General features: G+C 41.4%; 2 protein-coding genes and 1 long non-coding RNA gene across 8 annotated transcripts; all 3 read right to left on the reverse strand.

Moving 5' to 3' along the window:
* Window positions 1-1,292: 1,292 nt before the first annotated feature.
* On the reverse strand, window positions 1,293-9,176 carry LOC148384723 (uncharacterized). Of its 4 annotated transcripts, none has more exons than XR_015853107.1 (5): window positions 9,090-9,176; window positions 7,466-7,561; window positions 6,328-6,423; window positions 5,295-5,390; window positions 1,293-4,248 (listed from the first exon to the last, which is right to left on the reverse strand). It is a non-coding gene; the product is annotated as an uncharacterized LOC148384723 (long non-coding RNA). The 4 variants fall into 4 exon arrangements; XR_015853106.1 differs by lacking the exon at window positions 9,090-9,176 and adding an exon at window positions 8,712-8,831; XR_015853105.1 differs by lacking the exon at window positions 9,090-9,176 and adding an exon at window positions 8,333-8,493.
* A 547-nt stretch (window positions 9,177-9,723) lies between these two features.
* Window positions 9,724-10,988, reverse strand: smim8 (small integral membrane protein 8). Of its 2 annotated transcripts, XM_088401151.1 has the most exons (3): window positions 10,721-10,988; window positions 10,077-10,267; window positions 9,724-9,841 (listed from the first exon to the last, which is right to left on the reverse strand). In XM_088401151.1, the coding sequence occupies exons 1-2, from the start codon at window positions 10,838-10,840 to the stop codon at window positions 10,109-10,111; spliced, it is 279 nt and encodes a 92-aa protein (XP_088257277.1). In that variant the 5' UTR covers window positions 10,841-10,988; the 3' UTR covers window positions 9,724-9,841; window positions 10,077-10,108. The 2 variants fall into 2 exon arrangements, with proteins under 2 accessions (XP_088257277.1, XP_088257276.1); XM_088401150.1 differs by having other exon boundaries at window positions 9,724-10,267.
* Window positions 10,989-11,798: 810 nt separating this feature from the next.
* On the reverse strand, window positions 11,799-17,934 carry setd3 (SET domain containing 3, actin histidine methyltransferase). 2 transcript variants are annotated; one of them, XM_088401098.1, is made up of 13 exons: window positions 17,794-17,934; window positions 16,722-16,845; window positions 16,497-16,589; window positions 15,924-16,072; window positions 15,776-15,848; window positions 15,382-15,638; window positions 15,090-15,148; window positions 14,796-14,910; window positions 14,174-14,248; window positions 13,308-13,474; window positions 12,737-12,822; window positions 12,302-12,459; window positions 11,799-12,214 (listed from the first exon to the last, which is right to left on the reverse strand). In XM_088401098.1, the coding sequence occupies exons 2-13, from the start codon at window positions 16,822-16,824 to the stop codon at window positions 11,960-11,962; spliced, it is 1,590 nt and encodes a 529-aa protein (XP_088257224.1). In that variant the 5' UTR covers window positions 16,825-16,845; window positions 17,794-17,934; the 3' UTR covers window positions 11,799-11,959. The 2 variants fall into 2 exon arrangements, with proteins under 2 accessions (XP_088257224.1, XP_088257225.1); XM_088401099.1 differs by lacking the exon at window positions 17,794-17,934 and adding an exon at window positions 17,667-17,783.
* Window positions 17,935-18,380: the final 446 nt, after the last annotated feature.

The raw sequence follows: 18,380 nt of genomic DNA on the forward strand, positions 1-18,380 counted from the left end.
GCCAGCCTGAGCCTAACACAAACCCTAACCCTAACCCTAACCACAGCAAGAGCAAGCCTAACCCTAAGCCTCAGCACAGCAAAAGCCAGCCTGAGCCTAACACAAACCCTAACCCTAACCCTAACCCTAACCACAGCAAGAGCAAGCCTAACCCTAAGCCTCAGCACAGCAAAAGCCAGCCTGAGCCTAACACAAACCCTAACCCTAACCCTAACCACAGCAAGAGCAAGCCTAACCCTAAGCCTCAGCACAGCAAAAGCCAGCCTGAGCCTAACACAAACCCTAACCCTAACCCTAACCACAGCAAGAGCAAGCCTAACCCTAAGCCTCAGCACAGCAAAAGCCAGCCTGAGCCTAACACAAACCCTAACCCTAACCCTAACCCTAACCACAGCAAGAGCAAGCCTAACCCTAAGCCTCAGCACAGCAAAAGCCAGCCTGAGCCTAACACAAACCCTAACCCTAACCCTAACCCTAACCACAGCAAGAGCAAGCCTAACCCTAAGCCTCAGCACAGCAAAAGCCAGCCTGAGCCTAACACAAACCCTAACCCTAACCCTAACCACAGCAAGAGCAAGCCTAACCCTAAGCCTCAGCACAGCAAAAGCCAGCCTGAGCCTAACACAAACCCTAACCCTAACCCTAACCACAGCAAGAGCAAGCCTAACCCTAAGCCTCAGCACAGCAAAAGCCAGCCTGAGCCTAACACAAACCCTAACCCTAACCCTAACCCTAACCACAGCAAGAGCAAGCCTAACCCTAAGCCTCAGCACAGCAAAAGCCAGCCTGAGCCTAACACAAACCCTAACCCTAACCCTAACCCTAACCACAGCAAGAGCAAGCCTAACCCTAAGCCTCAGCACAGCAAAAGCCAGCCTGAGCCTAACACAAACCCTAACCCTAACCCTAACCCTAACCACAGCAAGAGCAAGCCTAACCCTAAGCCTCAGCACAGCAAAAGCCAGCCTGAGCCTAACACAAACCCTAACCCTAACCCTAACCCTAACCCTAACCACAGCAAGAGCAAGCCTAACCCTAAGCCTCAGCACAGCAAAAGCCAGCCTGAGCCTAACACAAACCCTAACCCTAACCCTAACCCTAACCACAGCAAGAGCAAGCCTAACCCTAAGCCTCAGCACAGCAAAAGCCAGCCTGAGCCTAACACAAACCCTAACCCTAACCCTAACCCTAACCACAGCAAGAGCAAGCCTAACCCTAAGCCTCAGCACAGCAAAAGCCAGCCTGAGCCTAACACAAACCCTAACCCTAACCCTAACCCTAACCACAGCAAGAGCAAGCCTAACCCTAAGCCTCAGCACAGCAAAAGCCAGCCTGAGCCTAACACAAACCCTAACCCTAACCCTAACCCTAACCACAGCAAGAGCAAGCCTAACCCTAAGCCTCAGCACAGCAACCCTAACAAAAAACCTAACAAGAAACCCAACAAGAAACCTAACAAGACCCCTAACAACAAACTTTAACAACAACCTTAAGCACAGCAAGAGCAAGCCTAAACCTAAGCACAGCAAGCCTAACCCTAAGCACAGCAAGAGCAACAAGAACCCTAACCAGCACATAAAACCTTAAGCACAAAGCACATAAAACCTTAAGCACAAAGCACATAAAACCTTAAGCACAAAGCACATAAAGACCTAATCACATTAAACCCTAAGCACTAAGCACATTAAACCCTAAGCACTAAGCACATTAAACCCTAAGCACTAAGCACATTAAACCCTAAGCACATAAAACCAATAGCACATAGCACATTAAACCATTAGCACATAGCACATTAAACCAATAGCACATAGCACATTAAACCAATAGCACATAGCACATTAAACCATAAGCACATAGCACATTAAACCATTAGCACATAAAACCAATAGCACATTACACCAATAGCACATTACACCAATAGCACATTACACCAATAGCACATTACACCAATAGCACATTACACCAATAGCACATTACACCAATAGCACATTACACCAATAGCACATTACACCAATAGCACATTACACCAATAGCACATTAGATCAATAGCACATTAGATCAATAGCACATTACACCAATAGCACATTAGCACATTAGACCATTAGCACATTAGACCATTAGCACATTAGACCATTAGCACATTAGACCATTAGCACATTAGACCATTAGCACATTAGACCATTAGCACATTAGACCATTAGCACATTAGACCATTAGCACATTAGACCATTAGCACATTAGACCATTAGACCATTAGCACATTAGACCATTAGCACATTAAACCATTAGCACATTAGACCATTAGCACATTAGACCATTAGCACATTAAACCATTAGCACATTAGACCATTAGCACATTAAACCATTAGCACATTAGAACATTAGACCATTAGCACATTAGACCATTAGCACATTAGACCATTAGCACATTAGACCATTAACACATTAGCCCATTTAACCATTAACACATAGCACATTAAACCATTAGCACATAGTACATTAGACCATAGCACATTATACCATGAGCACATAGCACATTAGGCCATGAGCACATAGCACATTAGACCATAGCACATTAGACCATGAGCACATAGCACATTAGGCCATGAGCACATAGCACATCAAACCATGAGCACATAGCACATTAGGCCATGAGCACATAGCACATTAAACCATGAGCACATAGCACATTAGGCCATGAGCACATAGCACATTCAACCATGAACACATAGCACATTAGGCCATGAGCACATAGCACATTAGGCCATGAGCACATAGCACATTAAACCATGAGCACATAGCACATAGACCATTAGCACCTAGAACAATTAGACCTTAAGCACCTAGCACAATTAGACCTTAGCACCCAACCACATTAGACCTCAGCACCAAACCACATTAGACCTTAGCACCAAACCACATTAGACCTTAACACCAAACCACAGTAGACCTTATCACCAAACCACGTTAGACCTTAGCACCAAACCACATTAGACCTTAGCACCTAACCACATTACCCACTAGCACCTAGCTTCTAGCACCTAACCTCTAGCCTCTAGCACCTAGACCTTAGCACCTAGACCTTAGCACCTAGACCTTAGCCTCTAGCACCTAGCCTCTAGCACCTAGCCTCTAGCACCTAGCCTCTAGCACCTAGCCTCTAGCACCTAACGAACCAAAAATATGACATCATAAAAAACAGAGTATGACATCACAAATGCAAAACATCATCCCACAAAAGACATCACATCACCCCACATGCTCTTATAAAATAACTTGGCCAATGCGTTTGTCTGTTTGATTTGCTGCAAATCCAAATTATACCTAAGGATGGTGACAAATCTCATTATACTTAATAGGACATATTAAAAACTCTTTTGAATAAGTTCATTAACTTAATTGTTAATTAAATCATTTTCATTATGATTTTGTATAAATACTAGGTATAAACAGAAAATATAGTACACAAAATGGGCAGTTTACTTGTTTGAAAAAGAGTGGGAAGTAAGACTTATTTCATTTATTTAAACGGAAGAAGTAAAACTTGTTTAATGGGAAAAATGGATTTGGTGGAATTCCAATTTTCAAAAATGAATGAATGAAGTCATTTCAATTATGATTTTGGATAAATATTAAGTATGAACACAAACACGACTGCAAAAAATGGCCAGTTTACTTGTTTAAAAAGGACTAGGAAGAAAAGACTTATTTCATTTATTTAAATGGGAAGAAGACTTATTTAGTTTGTTTAATATATGTTTGCTTCCGAGGCAAAATTGGATTTGCTGCAATTGCATATTTCGACAAATTACGGTCCCAAATATTGACTTGAAACCTGATGGGACGTATTAATAGCTAATTTGATAGAAGTTGGTCATATGAGCAAGTGGAGTAACATGAGATCTATTCTCAATTACACAGCACACACAACTTTGGATCTTCTGAATGAATGAATGAGTGAGTGGGTGAGTGAATGAATCTTATTTGTTCATTTAAATTATGACTGTATAAATACTAGGTATAAACACAATATGGCCAGTGTACTTGTTTGAAATGGTGTGGGAAGAAGTAATCTATCCAATTTAAGACAAATGTAGTTACCTCTAACAATGTGTTACTTTATCTATTGTTGTCTGTGACTTCCCATGAATAAAAAGGAAGGAAGGACTCACCGGAGACGTCTTCGCCAACATCAAACCGTTGGACTTTTATCCTTCTTACAGTGGAAAACAACCAACACCATGGAACCTAAAGGAATGGAAGAAAACTTTAACATTTGGCTTCAAGCAACATTCGCAGATGCAACACAATGTGACGTGCGGGTTTAGGGCTCGTTCAGGTTAAAGGTTGAGGGAGGGGCCCTCGTTTTAAACTACTTTTTTCAAAAGGAGTGGGAACAAGCAAGACTTATTTAATTTATTTAATGGCAATATGTAAGACTATTTTTCTTCCCTGGCAAAATTGGATTTGCTGCAATTGCCAATTTCAAGAAAGTACAGTGCCAAATCTTGACTTGAGACCTGATAGGACGTATTAAACGCTTAGTTACATTGACAGGAGTTGGTAATAAGAGCGAGTGGACTAGCGGTGGTTGAATGGATGAATGAATGTTGAAAGTAATTTAAATTATGACTTTGTTTAAATACTAGGTATTAACAGAACATCTACTGCGCAAAATGGGCAGAGTTTACTTGTTTGAGAAGGGGTGTCTTATTTAAGACTACGATTTATTTAATCTGTTTGTTCCCAGGCAAAATTGGATGTGATGCAATTCCAAATTTCACCACATGATGGTGCCAAATTTTGACTTGAGCCCTGATAGGAGATATTAAACACTGGATTACTACTTTGGATCTTTTCTTATATTACTTTTCAACAACATACTCGGTAAGAGATTAGGCAGTATAATCACATATGTTAACTAGAGAGTGCCCACACTCAATTTACTTATGGTTATGTGTTACATTAATTACTGTTAGGCATCATTTGAGCAGTCTGACCAAATCTTTGAATAGAAGAATTTGTGATTTAAGAAATTACTTCTGTTCAGGGTAATCAGATTTGTATATAATTCTAATGGTCGTCTTTTGAAAACTATTCTGAATTACAACTTTGGATCTTTTCTCATATTACTTTGCAACAATATACTCGGTGACAGATTAGGCAGTATAATCGCATATGTTAACTTGAGAGTGCCCACACTCAATTTACTTATGGTTAAGTGTTAAATCAACTACTGTTAAACATGAAATAGGAGGTGTTTAACATAAATGGAGGAAGAAATGGGTACTCACCATTGTGGCTCCTGGTCAATGATGCGAGCCTCCAACTGATTTGTATATTCATTCTTCTGACGGTGGGAAACGTACAGCCAACCAACACCGAGGAACCTAAAGGAATGAAAGAAAACTTTAACATTTGGCCTCAACCAACATTCGCATATACAACACAATGTGACGTGCGGGGTTAGGGCTCGTTAGGGTTAAAGGTTGAGGGAAGGGCCCTCGTTTTAAACTACTTTTTCGAAAAGGAGTGCGAACAAGCAAGACTTATTTAATTTATTTAATGGCTTAATTTATTTGTTTCATCTATTTTGGTTCCCAGGCAAAATAGGATTTGCTGCAATTGCAAATTTCAACAAAGTACGGTGCCAAATCTTGACTTGAGACCTGATAGGACGTATTAAACTCATTTAATGGGAAGAAGTAAAACTTATTTAGTTTATTTAATCTATTTTTGTTCCCTGACAAAATTGGGAAGGATTGGCAAGAAGTAAGACTTGTTTAATCTGTTTATTCCCAGGCAAAATTGGATGTGCTGCAATTCCAAATTACACCACATGATGGTGCCAAATTTTGACTTGAGACCTGATAGGACATATTAAACACTTAGTTGAAGTGATAAAAAATGATAATAATACCGAGGGGGGCAACATGAATGTTCTGAATTAGACATAGTTTGAATATGCTTTTGAATATTTTTTAGGTAAACACTTTTGCTTCACTTTGAGGAGTGTGATAATCTAACCAAATCTTTGAATTGAAGACTTTGTGATTTAACAAATAGTTTGTTTTTAAGTTTAGGGTAATCACATTTGTATATAATTCTAATGGCCTTCTTTTGAAAACTATTCTGAATTACAACTTTGGATCTTTTCTTATATTACTTTGCAACAATATACTCGGTGAGAGATTAGGCAGTATAATCGCATATGTTAACTTGAGCGTGCCCACACTCAATTTACTTATGGTTATGTGTTAAATCAATTACTGTTAAACATAAAATAGGAGGTGTTTAACATAAATGGAGGAAGAAATGGGTACTCACCATTGTAGCGACTGGTCAATGATGCGAGCCTCCAACTGATTTGTATTTTCATTCTTCTGACGGTGGAAAACGTACAGCCGACCAACACCGTGAAACCTAATGGAATGAAAGAAAACTTTAACATTTGGCTTCAAGCAACATTCGCAGATGCAACACAATGTGACGTGCGGGCTTAGGGCTCGTTCGGGTTAAAAGTTGAGGGAGGGGCCCTCGTTTTAAACTACTTTTTTCAAAAGGAGTGGGAACAAGCAAGATTTATTTAATTTATTTAATGGCAACATGTAAGACTATTTTTCTTCCCTGGCAAAATTGGATTTGCTGCAATTGCAAATTTCAAAAAAGTATGGTGCCAAATCTTGACTTGAGACCTGATAGGACGTATTAAACGCTTAGTTAAATTGATAGGAGTTGGTAATAAGAGCGAGTGGACTAGCGGTGGTTTAATGGATGAATGAATGTTGAAAGTATTTTAAATTATGACTTTGTTTAAATACTAGGTATTAACAGAACATCTACTGCGCAAAATGGGCAGAGTTTACTTGTTTGAGAAGGGGTGGCTTATTTAAGACTACGATTTATTTAATCTGTTTGTTCCCAGGCAAAATTGAATGTGATGCAATTCCAAATTTCACCACATGATGGTGCCAAATTTTGACTTGAGCCCTGATAGGACATATTAAACACTAGATTACTACTTTGGATCTTTTCTTATATTACTTTGCAACAACATACTCGGTAAGAGATTAGGCAATATAATCACTTGTTAATTTAAGAGTGCCCACACTCAATTTACTTATGGTTATGTGTTACATTAATTACTGTTAGGCATCATTTGAGCAGTCTGACCAAATCTTTGAATAGAAGAATTTGTGATTTAAGAAATTACTTCTGTTCAGGGTAATCACATTTGTATATAATTCTAATGGTCGTCTTTTGAAAACTATTCTGAATTACAATTTTGGATTATTTCTTATATTACTTTGCAACAATATACTCAGTGACAGATTAGGCAGTATAATCACACATTAAATTGACAGTGCCCACACACAATTTACTTACAGTTATGTGTTAAATCAATTACTGTTAGACATGAAATAGGAGGTGTTTAACATAAATGGAGGAAGGAAGGGCTACTCACCATTGTAGCGCCTGGTCAATGATGCGAGCCTCCACCTGATCTGTATATTCATTCTTCTTACAGTGGAAAACATACAGCCAACAAACACCATGTAACCTAAAGGAATGAAATTAAACATTAACATTTACCCTCAAGACATTCAAAGATATAAGGCAACGCGACTACGTCGTGTTTGTATCCGCTGTCGCGCTAACGGCCATTTCGCGCCCACGGATTTGAATCTTGGCGGGAGTTTCCCCTATTCATTTCGACGGCACATTACTGCGACGTAATACCCGTTTATCTAAAACGGCAAAGTTAAAAGTAGAATTAAATAAAGTTTTATTTTTAATCAACGCAATAATTTACAACCGTTGACCAGGGAGAATCGTCGAAATTCGGCGTCTATGGCTGACAGCAGACGCCGAATTCGACGACGGGCCCCCCACTCACTCGCTTTTTCGAGACTACAATAGTACTTATTTTTAAACACAATGAGTTGTATTTACCGTATACGCTCTAGGCGGTCCAGTTGAGAGCAGAAAATAAAGATATTTCTGTTGCTAATCGTCGTGTTTGTATCCGCTATCTCGCTCGCGTCCATTCGCAGCCATCCGCGGCCACGGATTTGAATTTTGGCGGAAGCCACGCCTACTGGCTTCATTTCCGCGTAATACCCGCTTATCTAAAACGGCAAAGTTAAAAGTAGAGTTAAATAAAGTTTTTCTTTTTAAATCAACGCAATCATTTATAACCGTTGACCAGGAAGAATCGTCGAAATTCGGCGTTTGTGGCTGGCAGCAGACGCCGAGCTCGACGCCCGCCACACTCACTCGCTTTTCGGGGCTACAAAAGTACTTCTTTTTAAAAACAATGAGTTGTATTTACCGTATACGCTCTAGACGGTCCAGTTGCGAGCAGAAAATAAAGATATTTCTGTTGCTAATCGTCGTGTTTGTATCCGCTATCTCGCTCGCGTCCATTCGCAGCCATCCGCGGCCACGGATTTGAATTTTGGCGGAAGCCCCGCCTACTGACGTAATTTCCGCGTAATACCCGCTTATTTAAAACGGCAAAGTTAAAAGTAGAGTTAAATAAAGTTTTTCTTTTTAAATCAACGCAATCATTTATAACCGTTGACCAGGAAGAATCGTCGAAATTCGGCGTTTGTGGCTGGCAGCAGACGCCGAGCTCGACGCCCGCCACACTCACTCGCTTTTCGGGGCTACAAAAGTACTTCTTTTTAAAAACAATGAGTTGTATTTACCGTGTACGCTCTAGACGGTCCAGTTGCAAGCAGAAAATAAAGATATTTCTGTTGCTAATCGTCGTGTTTGTATCCGCTATCTCGCTCGCGTCCATTCGCAGCCATCGCGGCCACGGATTTGAATTTGGGCGGAAGCCCCGCCTACTGACGTCATTTCCGCGTAATACCCGCTTATCTAAAACGGCAAAGTTAAAAGTAGAATTAAATAAAGTTTTTCTTTTTAAATCAACGCAATCATTTATAACCGTTGACCAGGAAGAATCGTCGAAATTCGGCGTTTGTGGCTGGCAGCAGACGCCGAGCTCGACGCCCGCCACACTCACTCGCTTTTCGGGGCTACAAAAGTACTTCTTTTTAAAAACAATGAGTTGTATTTACCGTGTACGCTCTAGACGGTCCAGTTGCAAGCAGAAAATAAAGATATTTCTGTTGATAATCGTCGTGTTTGTATCCGCTATCTCGCTCGCGTCCATTCGCAGCCATCGCGGCCACGGATTTGAATTTTGGCGGAAGCCCCGCCTACTGACGTAATTTCCGCGTAATACCCGCTTATCTAAAACGGCAAAGTTGATTTTTGTGTATATTTTGACATTGTTCTGTATCTAAACTATTCCAAAGATTCATTTTGCATACAGGCACACATAAAAACTTTCCAGTGTAGTTTCAATTTTGGGATTATAAAATCTCTGTAACTTCTCAATTTATAGACTCTCTCATTAAGAGATATTATTGTAGCTTTATCTGAAATAACTTGTTGAATGCTTTAAATAAAACAAGTGATAGTCCATGAAATCACTGAAAATGTTTATTTAACATCTTGGAGATAAATTACTCAATGTTTCCACGTACCCCCTGTAATGTGTTCACGTGGTTGGAACACTGGTGTACATGTGTACATGAGACTATGAATGCAACTTTTTTTTTTTTTTTAATCCTTCAAAACAATCAGTGTTTAATTCATATTGTTGCGTTTGTTCAAGATGTCCGTCGTCGAGCAAGGAAAAGAAAGACGTGGAGTAATAGTTGTTTTTTTATTTGCAAGATCTTGTGTTGTTTTACGGGAGTCAGTGCACAATGCACTTCAGCAGATGAAAACAACCACATCAGACTCCAGATCAGAGGGTTTTATACTGTCCACAAGCAGGAATATGGAATAGAAGAAAAGGGAGGGGAAAAGAAGGAAAAACATATCCTCATAAAGCAGACATTTGTTCTGTTATCACCTGAATGTCTTGTTATCTACTGAATGTTTTGTATCTATGTGTCATGACGTTAATGAGCTGCGCCTTATGTGTCAGTTACCAGTTGCTGTGTCTTTGCTCTAATGGAGCAACTATGTTTGTATAAATTAACAAGAGTATTTACACATTGCTGTTGCTCCCTCTTCAGTACTTTTCTCACGTCCACTTGGATGTTCTCTTTCTCATCAGTCTTTCTCCTTCACTGTCGATGGCCTCGTAAAGCTGCTGATTGTTTTCTCCCATAGCATGGAGGTAGCCCAGATAACCGACACACAAGGTGATGGTAACCAGTCCAAAAGCCATCATTGGTCTATTCTGTTGGGGAAAGTGGGTTGAGAGGGTGCACAATAAAGACCAAATTGTAAAAAATATTTCAGCACTAATATTCACGCCTCAGATGTCAGGTCGTTGTGAGCATATTTGTGCATTGCTCTGGCGTGCTCCAGCGACTAAATAGGATGGTCGTCCCATAGTACATGCGTCGAGACTTGCTTCAGCCTGCGGATGGTTCTGCTATGAAATAGGACGATGCTATGAAATAGCAAAACGATCCACAGGCCCATGGCACTTGCCTAATAACTTTGCACACAGTCAAGAGTTTGCTTTTTTCAGTGTGCATTCCGAGCGCTGGTAAATGTCGATCGAGGTGGTGGCTGGCGCCAAAACGGCCGAGCCCTTGCCATTCTAAAACAGCGCAAACGAAAAGGTTTTCTTCGGTTACAAACAGAAATGTTCGTACAATATCGGCGGGGCTTACGCGTCTCTTACGGGTTTGATAAAGAGTTCGGGGTTGACAGCTCTGAACAGTGTGGTTGTCTGTGCCCGCCTCAATCCGGACGTCCCATAGTCTCTTTCGATACACTTCTTTCCTTTACTGGCTCCTGTCATGTTCGCTGCTTACTAAATGCCGTTGGTAGTTGCTAGTGGATACTCCGTAGTCGTCGTTTTAACAAGACACGATCCGTTCGTCCGTCATAAGCTCGCTCGTCGAGTTCAAATTCGCAAAAACAAACAAACAAAATGGCGATGAAGCGACGTGATTTCCGGAGCGACGTCGATTCCGGAGCGACGTCGTTTCCGGCGCGACGTCGATTCCCGCGCGACGTTGTTTCCGGCGAGATGTCGTTTCCGGCACAACTAATTCAAATCAAATCAATTTTTATTTGCCAAGTTTGAGCATGCCAAACAAAGAATACATTTCGTTGTCTGTACCACATTTAGGTAACTAACAGCATTCAGGACCACATGTGCAAAAACTGAAATTATTCTCAAACATCCCCTGATTTTAAACTCCCAGGAGGGCAAGGAAAAACTCAAAACTCCTAGTAGGGGAAATGAGAAACCTTGAGAAGAGACCATAGATGGGAAGATCCCTCTTACAGGATGACAAGACTGCAATGGATGCAGAGAGGACACAGTACAAATAATATAGACAATTCAAAGATGAAGCGTCAAGAGCAGGATGCCTTCCACAACCAGCCCTCGGATCAGGCCTAGTTTCTCTGAACTGGACCCCCCCCAGCCTCCTGTTTGCCTCTCTTCTTCTGCCACCCCAAGACGTCCCAATTGGTCTAGAAGTGTTAAATGCCATGCTGTAATCGAAACTGGAGCAATGTGGGCGTCTGCTACGAAGCCATCCGTCGTCGTCACAATTATCTTTTCTAACAACGTAAAGAATAGGATAATCAAAAATATTCCCATACAATAAATGTGAACAAATATCCATTTGTAAAGATACTGCTGGCCAAATGTTATGTTTATAAATGTCGACACATTAACCGGAAACCTAATCTGTTCCGTGTAAGTATTGGTCAATCCATGTTTCACATTTTCAATGAAAATTGCATTGACACTCCACATATTGTTTTATTTCATATTTTCGAAATGTATTGTTCACTCCAGTGGGTCACAAATTGTGAACTGAATCCTCATTATTGCTCTTCAAGTTCTCTATTCTTGCCCTGGGCATCGATTAGCCTTCATTGAGAGTTACAGTACTTGTGCAGCTCAAACTCCTTGCCCTGCCCAAACATCAACACCTTGATCGGAAGATATGCAATTAGTATTCTCGCAGGAAGCCATGCCACCATTGTCGCAACAAGGCAAAGGGATGCCTTCTGCCAGTTTTTTTTCAAAATGCATAAGTTTGGCTTGTCCATTGGTCAGCGATTTCAGCAGGATCTGCTTTTCAGCCAGTCGGAGTTGGATGGCCGCACGAGCGTGAGCCGGTAGATCGGGTTGCTGTAGCATGACACTGTCCTCCTGACGTACATAATGAGGAAGAATGTTCAAGGACATCCTGATGAGAACAAAATGTACTAGTATTTCATTTCACAACAATATACGAACCTCAGATGTAGTTTTATAGTTCCTGAGCAGCAGAGTAAGTCTGGTCTCCAGGAACGTCCACAATTTGATTTCATTCCCCCAGCTAACTGGAAATTCATGATTACTCAGGTTTAAGATCTTATTGACCGAGTCCCCCACAAGGTAGTCTTTCAGTTCTTCTGTAAGAAAACAAAACCAGAAGTCCAAGTGTAAAAACACTATAGGAAAAAAAAAGAAAAAAAAAAGGATGCAGCGACACATTTGATCTTATCGCACAGTGTGACCATGTCCATTTTGAGATCATTATCTATTCACTGCACATGACTTGACTGAAAAACAACTCTTTGTCAAATTGAAGATAAAAACAGATGAGTTGATCATGATGAAGTTCATTAAGTACTGTTTAAACCAGACCCCGGTGAAATTTCCCACGTTACTGTATGCTGTAGGTGTTACCCTCTGTCATGCAGAAGACTCTCAAAAAAGCCAGCAGCTGTGCTGAAACTGGGGATCCACTGGCGTGCAGAGCAAAGACACAAGACCTAGAAATCAGAAAGGAAACCACATTTCATCCCGTGTGACACAGGATGTGGAACTTAACGTGGGGTACCCCGAAGGGAACCCGCGCACACTGAAGGGTAGGTGGAAAAGTATCCAAATGTATTTCCTATCATCGTTTGGCTCAGCTACACCAAAACCGCCACAGGTCAACCATCAAATCAGTCAAAGTGTCGCCAGTCGGATTCTAAAGAGTATGACTCTATTATTCTTGTTCGGTGATATTCAAAACATAAATGGCTGTTCTAAGGGGACTGACTCAAAAATGCTCCGTTATTTTGTTGCAATGTCATATGAATATATTACAAAAGTAGTCATTCACTTACTTTCTATTCATTTCATACCTAAAAGAATCCGACCTACATTCCAGCCCCAATAATGTTAAACCGAGTCGTGCACCCCAAATGACTGCGGCGGCAAGATGTGCAATAATTGAACAACAATAATTGAAAAAAAGCGTTGTACATACACTGGAAGGCCAGCACGTGCCAGCACCTCTGCTTTCATGGCGTAGAGTCTCTCACTTTTGCTGATGCCCAGCTTGATCTTGACCCGATCATGGACGTTGTCTTGAAAGAAGAAGCCATTATGGACGAAAAAGTCTGCATTGGATCTGGTGCCATAAAAAATGTAAATCTGCAAAGACACGCCCACACACACACACACACACACACACACACACACACACACACACGTTGAGACCATTCCTTCTTCTTTGAACCAATCAGAGTTTAGATTTCAGCGTGACAACCGACTTTTTCCGTCCTCTACTATGTCCTCTGATTGGTTGAGCTTAAATGTGCACCAAAGATTGAGTTATAGTGAAGGGCGTGTGGGACGTGGTTAAGAGTTCACTTTCGTTTCCACTTGAAAATGCTTAAAAAGGGTTGAAAAATACAAGCAAATGTTTAACAATTCCATCAAATGTTTAAAAATACAATTGTATCATAAAAATATTGACTACGCGATGCAGATTTTCACCTATCGCGGGGGGTAGGAACCTTTGAACCAATTATCAGCAATAAACGAGGGGTCGCTGTAAACAAACGAACCGAAAAGCAATCAATCAATAAGGGCGCCCAAGTCTTGTCGACATCATAAACCTCTTTCACAAGAAAAGATAGGGCAAAAGGGGGAAGACATTGACATGCATTCCTAATTCACTCAAATAGTAGACGTGTGAAACTAATCATGATGATGTGCCTCGCCTGTACGTCAGTCCATGAAACATCATAGCAAACACTGAGTATATTAGGATGAGGATACTGGATTCCAGGCAAAAGACTTCAATATATTCAACAGTGACTCCATGACTTCATGTTCATCCCTCTTCACCTGCTCGTTCTCCTTGTAATTTGTCAGTGCCACGCATTCGCAACGGTCATCCTCCAAATTGTAGCCAGTGGTGATCTGCAAATCATTAGAAACACCAAGAGAGTCAAAACCGCATGCAAACCAACCGCAAACTGTTTACAAGTAGGGAACGAGCAGCCCGCATTCCCTGAAGAATTGCAGACCCTTCAAGACATTTGACATGTTCTACCGGTCTGCTCTCGCAACTTTGTTCTTGTTTGCCGAGGGAAGGGTATCAGTACCAGGATTAATAAGGTCACTGAAAGATATGTGCCATCGTAAAACTGAAAATGAGTCAGTGAGGGACCAAACACACAAAGAATTGGTTCACAACCGCCCCCTAGAAATATTAAAATTCAGCTTCTTAAAATAAAATAAAATAAAATAAAAAAACCTACAGTTTAGCCAACCCCCGCCCCCCCTCTCAATTCGCTGGGTAAATGCTGGAGTTAAAAATAAAACGGTTCATTGAGGCCCGAAGAGTTGTTAGATACAAATATGGGAGTTGGTGCAGGACATTGAAGGCATTGTCAAAAAAAAAAAGAAGAAGAAAAAATATCCTGCCTAGTGATTCTAGTGTTAAAGCAGGAAATTATAATCCTACCAGACCATTTGTGTGGTTACACATGTCCCAAAGAGGAATGAGCGCTTGTGTGATTTGGCTGCCATCCTCAGTCGGGATCTGATTCTGACGGGTCATGACGGAAGACACAGCCCACCTGAGAAAGAAACAACAAAAGGAGGATTTGAGTGATAACATACCTTGATTACTTACGAGGTCACAAGATTGCTATCCCAAAGCTGAACTAATGATCAAGCAGCCCCCCCCCCCCCCCCCCCCCCCCCAAAAAAAAGCCTGAGTATGATCATTTCTTAACTTTACTGCTCGCACACTGACCTGTAATCATCAAATGTGAAGCTGTCCTTCAAGGGGAGAACAGCGGCAGCAGGATGAGTCTGGAAATGATGGCAAAGGGTTCTATATACAATATATGTACTATATCTACGTTTGACACAAACAAATGAACATTGAACTATTGCGTCCTTTTGGTCTCGTATATGTCTTTTGGCAGCCCAAAATAATCCAATTGGAAAAAGAGTTATTTAGCAGACTAACTTGACACTTTGCTCATGTGAGTGTTGTTCCTGTTCACTGCATGTTTTCAGTGTTATCCTCAACGTTTCCCTACCTGTAAAAGTTTGTAGAAGTAGGCATACTGGCGTGCTGTGTTCTTGAATTGGCTGAAGACATCCTGAATAGCTTGGGTGCCCAGAAGCAGCTGAACTTCTTCTGGCTGGTAATACAGCGGGGTACTGTAATCCTGGGGAAGACTGCGAATATACGGCAGCCACCTAGATGTAGGATTGGCGCGCTCGCAAAGCAGGTGGAGGGCGAGTGACACGTTGCCCATTGCCTTCAGAATTCGGTCCTGGCGTAGCAGAGGTCCTACGATAATTCAATCCATTTGGACACTACTTTGACAATGTGGCACACATCAGCAGTAAGCACAGGAAAAAACCAAATGCTCTGGGTGACGCCATGCTAACATTTGGTTGGCTTCAATGAAGCTGGAAAATCCTTACCCAGGACGGACGTTTGTGCTGATTCCAAGGTCATCATCATCTTCCTAGGAATGCATAAGAAGAGTTCTTCTGCCTGTACAGAGAACACAAGCCGCAGAAAAAGTCAAGCAAAGTACAGTAGTATCATCAACACCACACTCATTTTCACCTTGATGTCTTTCTTGGCTTGAAGACCATAGCCTTCTTTTCCAAAGTTGCCAATTTGGAGACCATCACAGGACGACCCGTTGGCTTTTGCCCAGGACACCAGATCTTGGAAATGCCTGTGTCTGCAACCCTCAAATACGACCGACATACCTGAAATAGGACACCGGGTGTTGGAAATGCCTGTGTCTGCCACCCTCAAATACGACCCACGTACCTGAAATAGGACACTTTGAAATTTGACTTACATTTGCAATACTTAGTATATGAAAGTGTAAAATTAGAAATAGGATGCTCTGAAATGGTTTCCCCATAGCCCCGTCCGCATGAAAAGGCTTTACTACATCCTAATTAATTAGACGCTAGAGGACCGAGCCACTAACAGACACAGAGAGAGCGAGCGAAACACAGACATTTGATTGGATTGTGACAGCAACAGGATTTACCACCACCATATACTTAGTTTCGCCCATGAGCCTCGCAGCGATTCAACGTACGGCTCATTGTCATTGTTGCCATGATGTGGCAACATCACAAATGACAGTACATCCCATCAAATGCACAGAAGTCAAATTACCCTTCTGTTTCTTGCGGATTTTCTCAACCAAGCTTTTGATTTGGATATATTCCTCCCACTCTTCACTGGCAGATGGGGATTCACTGCTGCACTCTGAAGAAAACAAACAAACAAACAATCCACTAAACTATTCAAACGTGGACACCGCGTAGCATAGTCTTTCGGGTATCCACGCTGGACCGTGTTCAAAATTAGTAGGCAGCGTTTCGGCACGCCGTGACCTACTTTGCAGAAGTTCAACAATCAGATTCATCATCTCTTTGGGAGAAGGCAAAGCACTAGCTCCTGATCCAGACTTCTGAATCTTCACTCGACTTTTCTTTCCCATGGCGTTGGATGGACAGCAGCACTGAGGGTAAGGGAGGATAAGGGTAGTGGGGTTGGAAATGAGGAAGGGGGGGGGGGGGGGGGGGGTGTTATTGTCAGTATTGTGTATTACTAATATTAGCCGACAACTTGTAAAATATGGGGCACAGTGCTCAAGGTGCACTTCCCAATAACAAAGGCACCGAGCTCCAAAATATCCATCCGTCTCTTGGATGTTTGGAAATTGCTACACAGAATTGTTCGAGCCTCCAGCAGGCCCACGAACCTCGTGAGGGAAAAGCGGTTCAGAAAACGGATGGATTGATCATAAAAGATTAAAGAATGGAAACGATATAGGTACTAGTTTGTGTATGGATAATTGTCATTTCTGCAACCAATCAGAAGAGGGCGTTGTGTTTCACAAATGTATTCACAAGTTGAATGAACACAACTGGACAATTTCGATGTATTGGTCTGACAAATTTGTCAAATTCTGAAAGGAAGAATAAGAATGTCTAGGGTCCGCCTTGAAAACGAGATGCTGCATCTCAATGCGGTCACCCTTAATCCATCAATTGAAATATGACGACTGGATAAACATTGCCCCAATTGCCACAGTTATAAGAGAGGCCAATTCATCTGGAAACCAGTTGAGTAACACCGCAACAAAACAATATTAGCACGCCAGCCACCGCCGTATCCAGGGGTCCGTGGGAAGTCTCCCTACAGCATATTGCGTGGCAATACGATGAGCATTAGTCATCAGTTTGTGGAGGCAAGGAGAACCCCATGCAATGTAAAGGGAGAGCGGAGGGAGGCGTACTTTATTGCCCCTACTTTCTATCTTTAGAAGCATGCTCATACTTGCTGTTAGCTTCTTGGCAAGTCAGAAGTGACGGCGAGATTACACGGCGTTCGAAAACTATGGATTACTTTTGCCAATAACTCTCAATTGCACGGAAGAACATGAGCCTTTTTAAATAGAACATACCCTTCGCGTGACGACAACCACGGTGTGGCTACTTGTCCAACTTTTTTATTTTCTAATTATCGTTCTCGTTCTTCTGTAAAGCACATTTCTTGCATTACTGCCATCTACCGGACTGGAGTATAGATCGGTCGGGAAGTACAAGCACAGAGCTCCACCTTAATTGATTCCTTTTTAATAAACAGTGGTCGAATAAGCACAACACATTCAAACGCGCATACAACATAAAACAGCGCTGACTTAATTGTGTCGGTCCGCATAGTAAAATAGTCAAAGTCTGCTTTATTGTCAATTTATTCACATGCCAAGACATACAAAGAAATCGAAATTACGTTTCCCACTATGCCACGGTGACAAGACATAGTACACAATATACATACAGGTAAACAACACAAAAAGTCAAAACAAGAAGGCACCTAAGACTTCTGGGTGAAACAATATAATTATTGACAATTATAAGTCTTTACGAAAATCTCTTTGGACCCCAACATCAAAAGAAAAAACTAATAGAAATCGAATTGTTTTAAGGTTAGTGGTCAAAGTTAAAAAAAAAAAAAAAAAAGTGCGTGCGCGTGAGAGTAACTATGTAC

This window comes from Syngnathus floridae, chromosome 16 (genome assembly GCF_059516105.1).
Source record: "Syngnathus floridae isolate MCC-2025c chromosome 16, RoL_Sflo_1.0, whole genome shotgun sequence".
NCBI lineage: Eukaryota > Metazoa > Chordata > Actinopteri > Syngnathiformes > Syngnathidae > Syngnathus > Syngnathus floridae.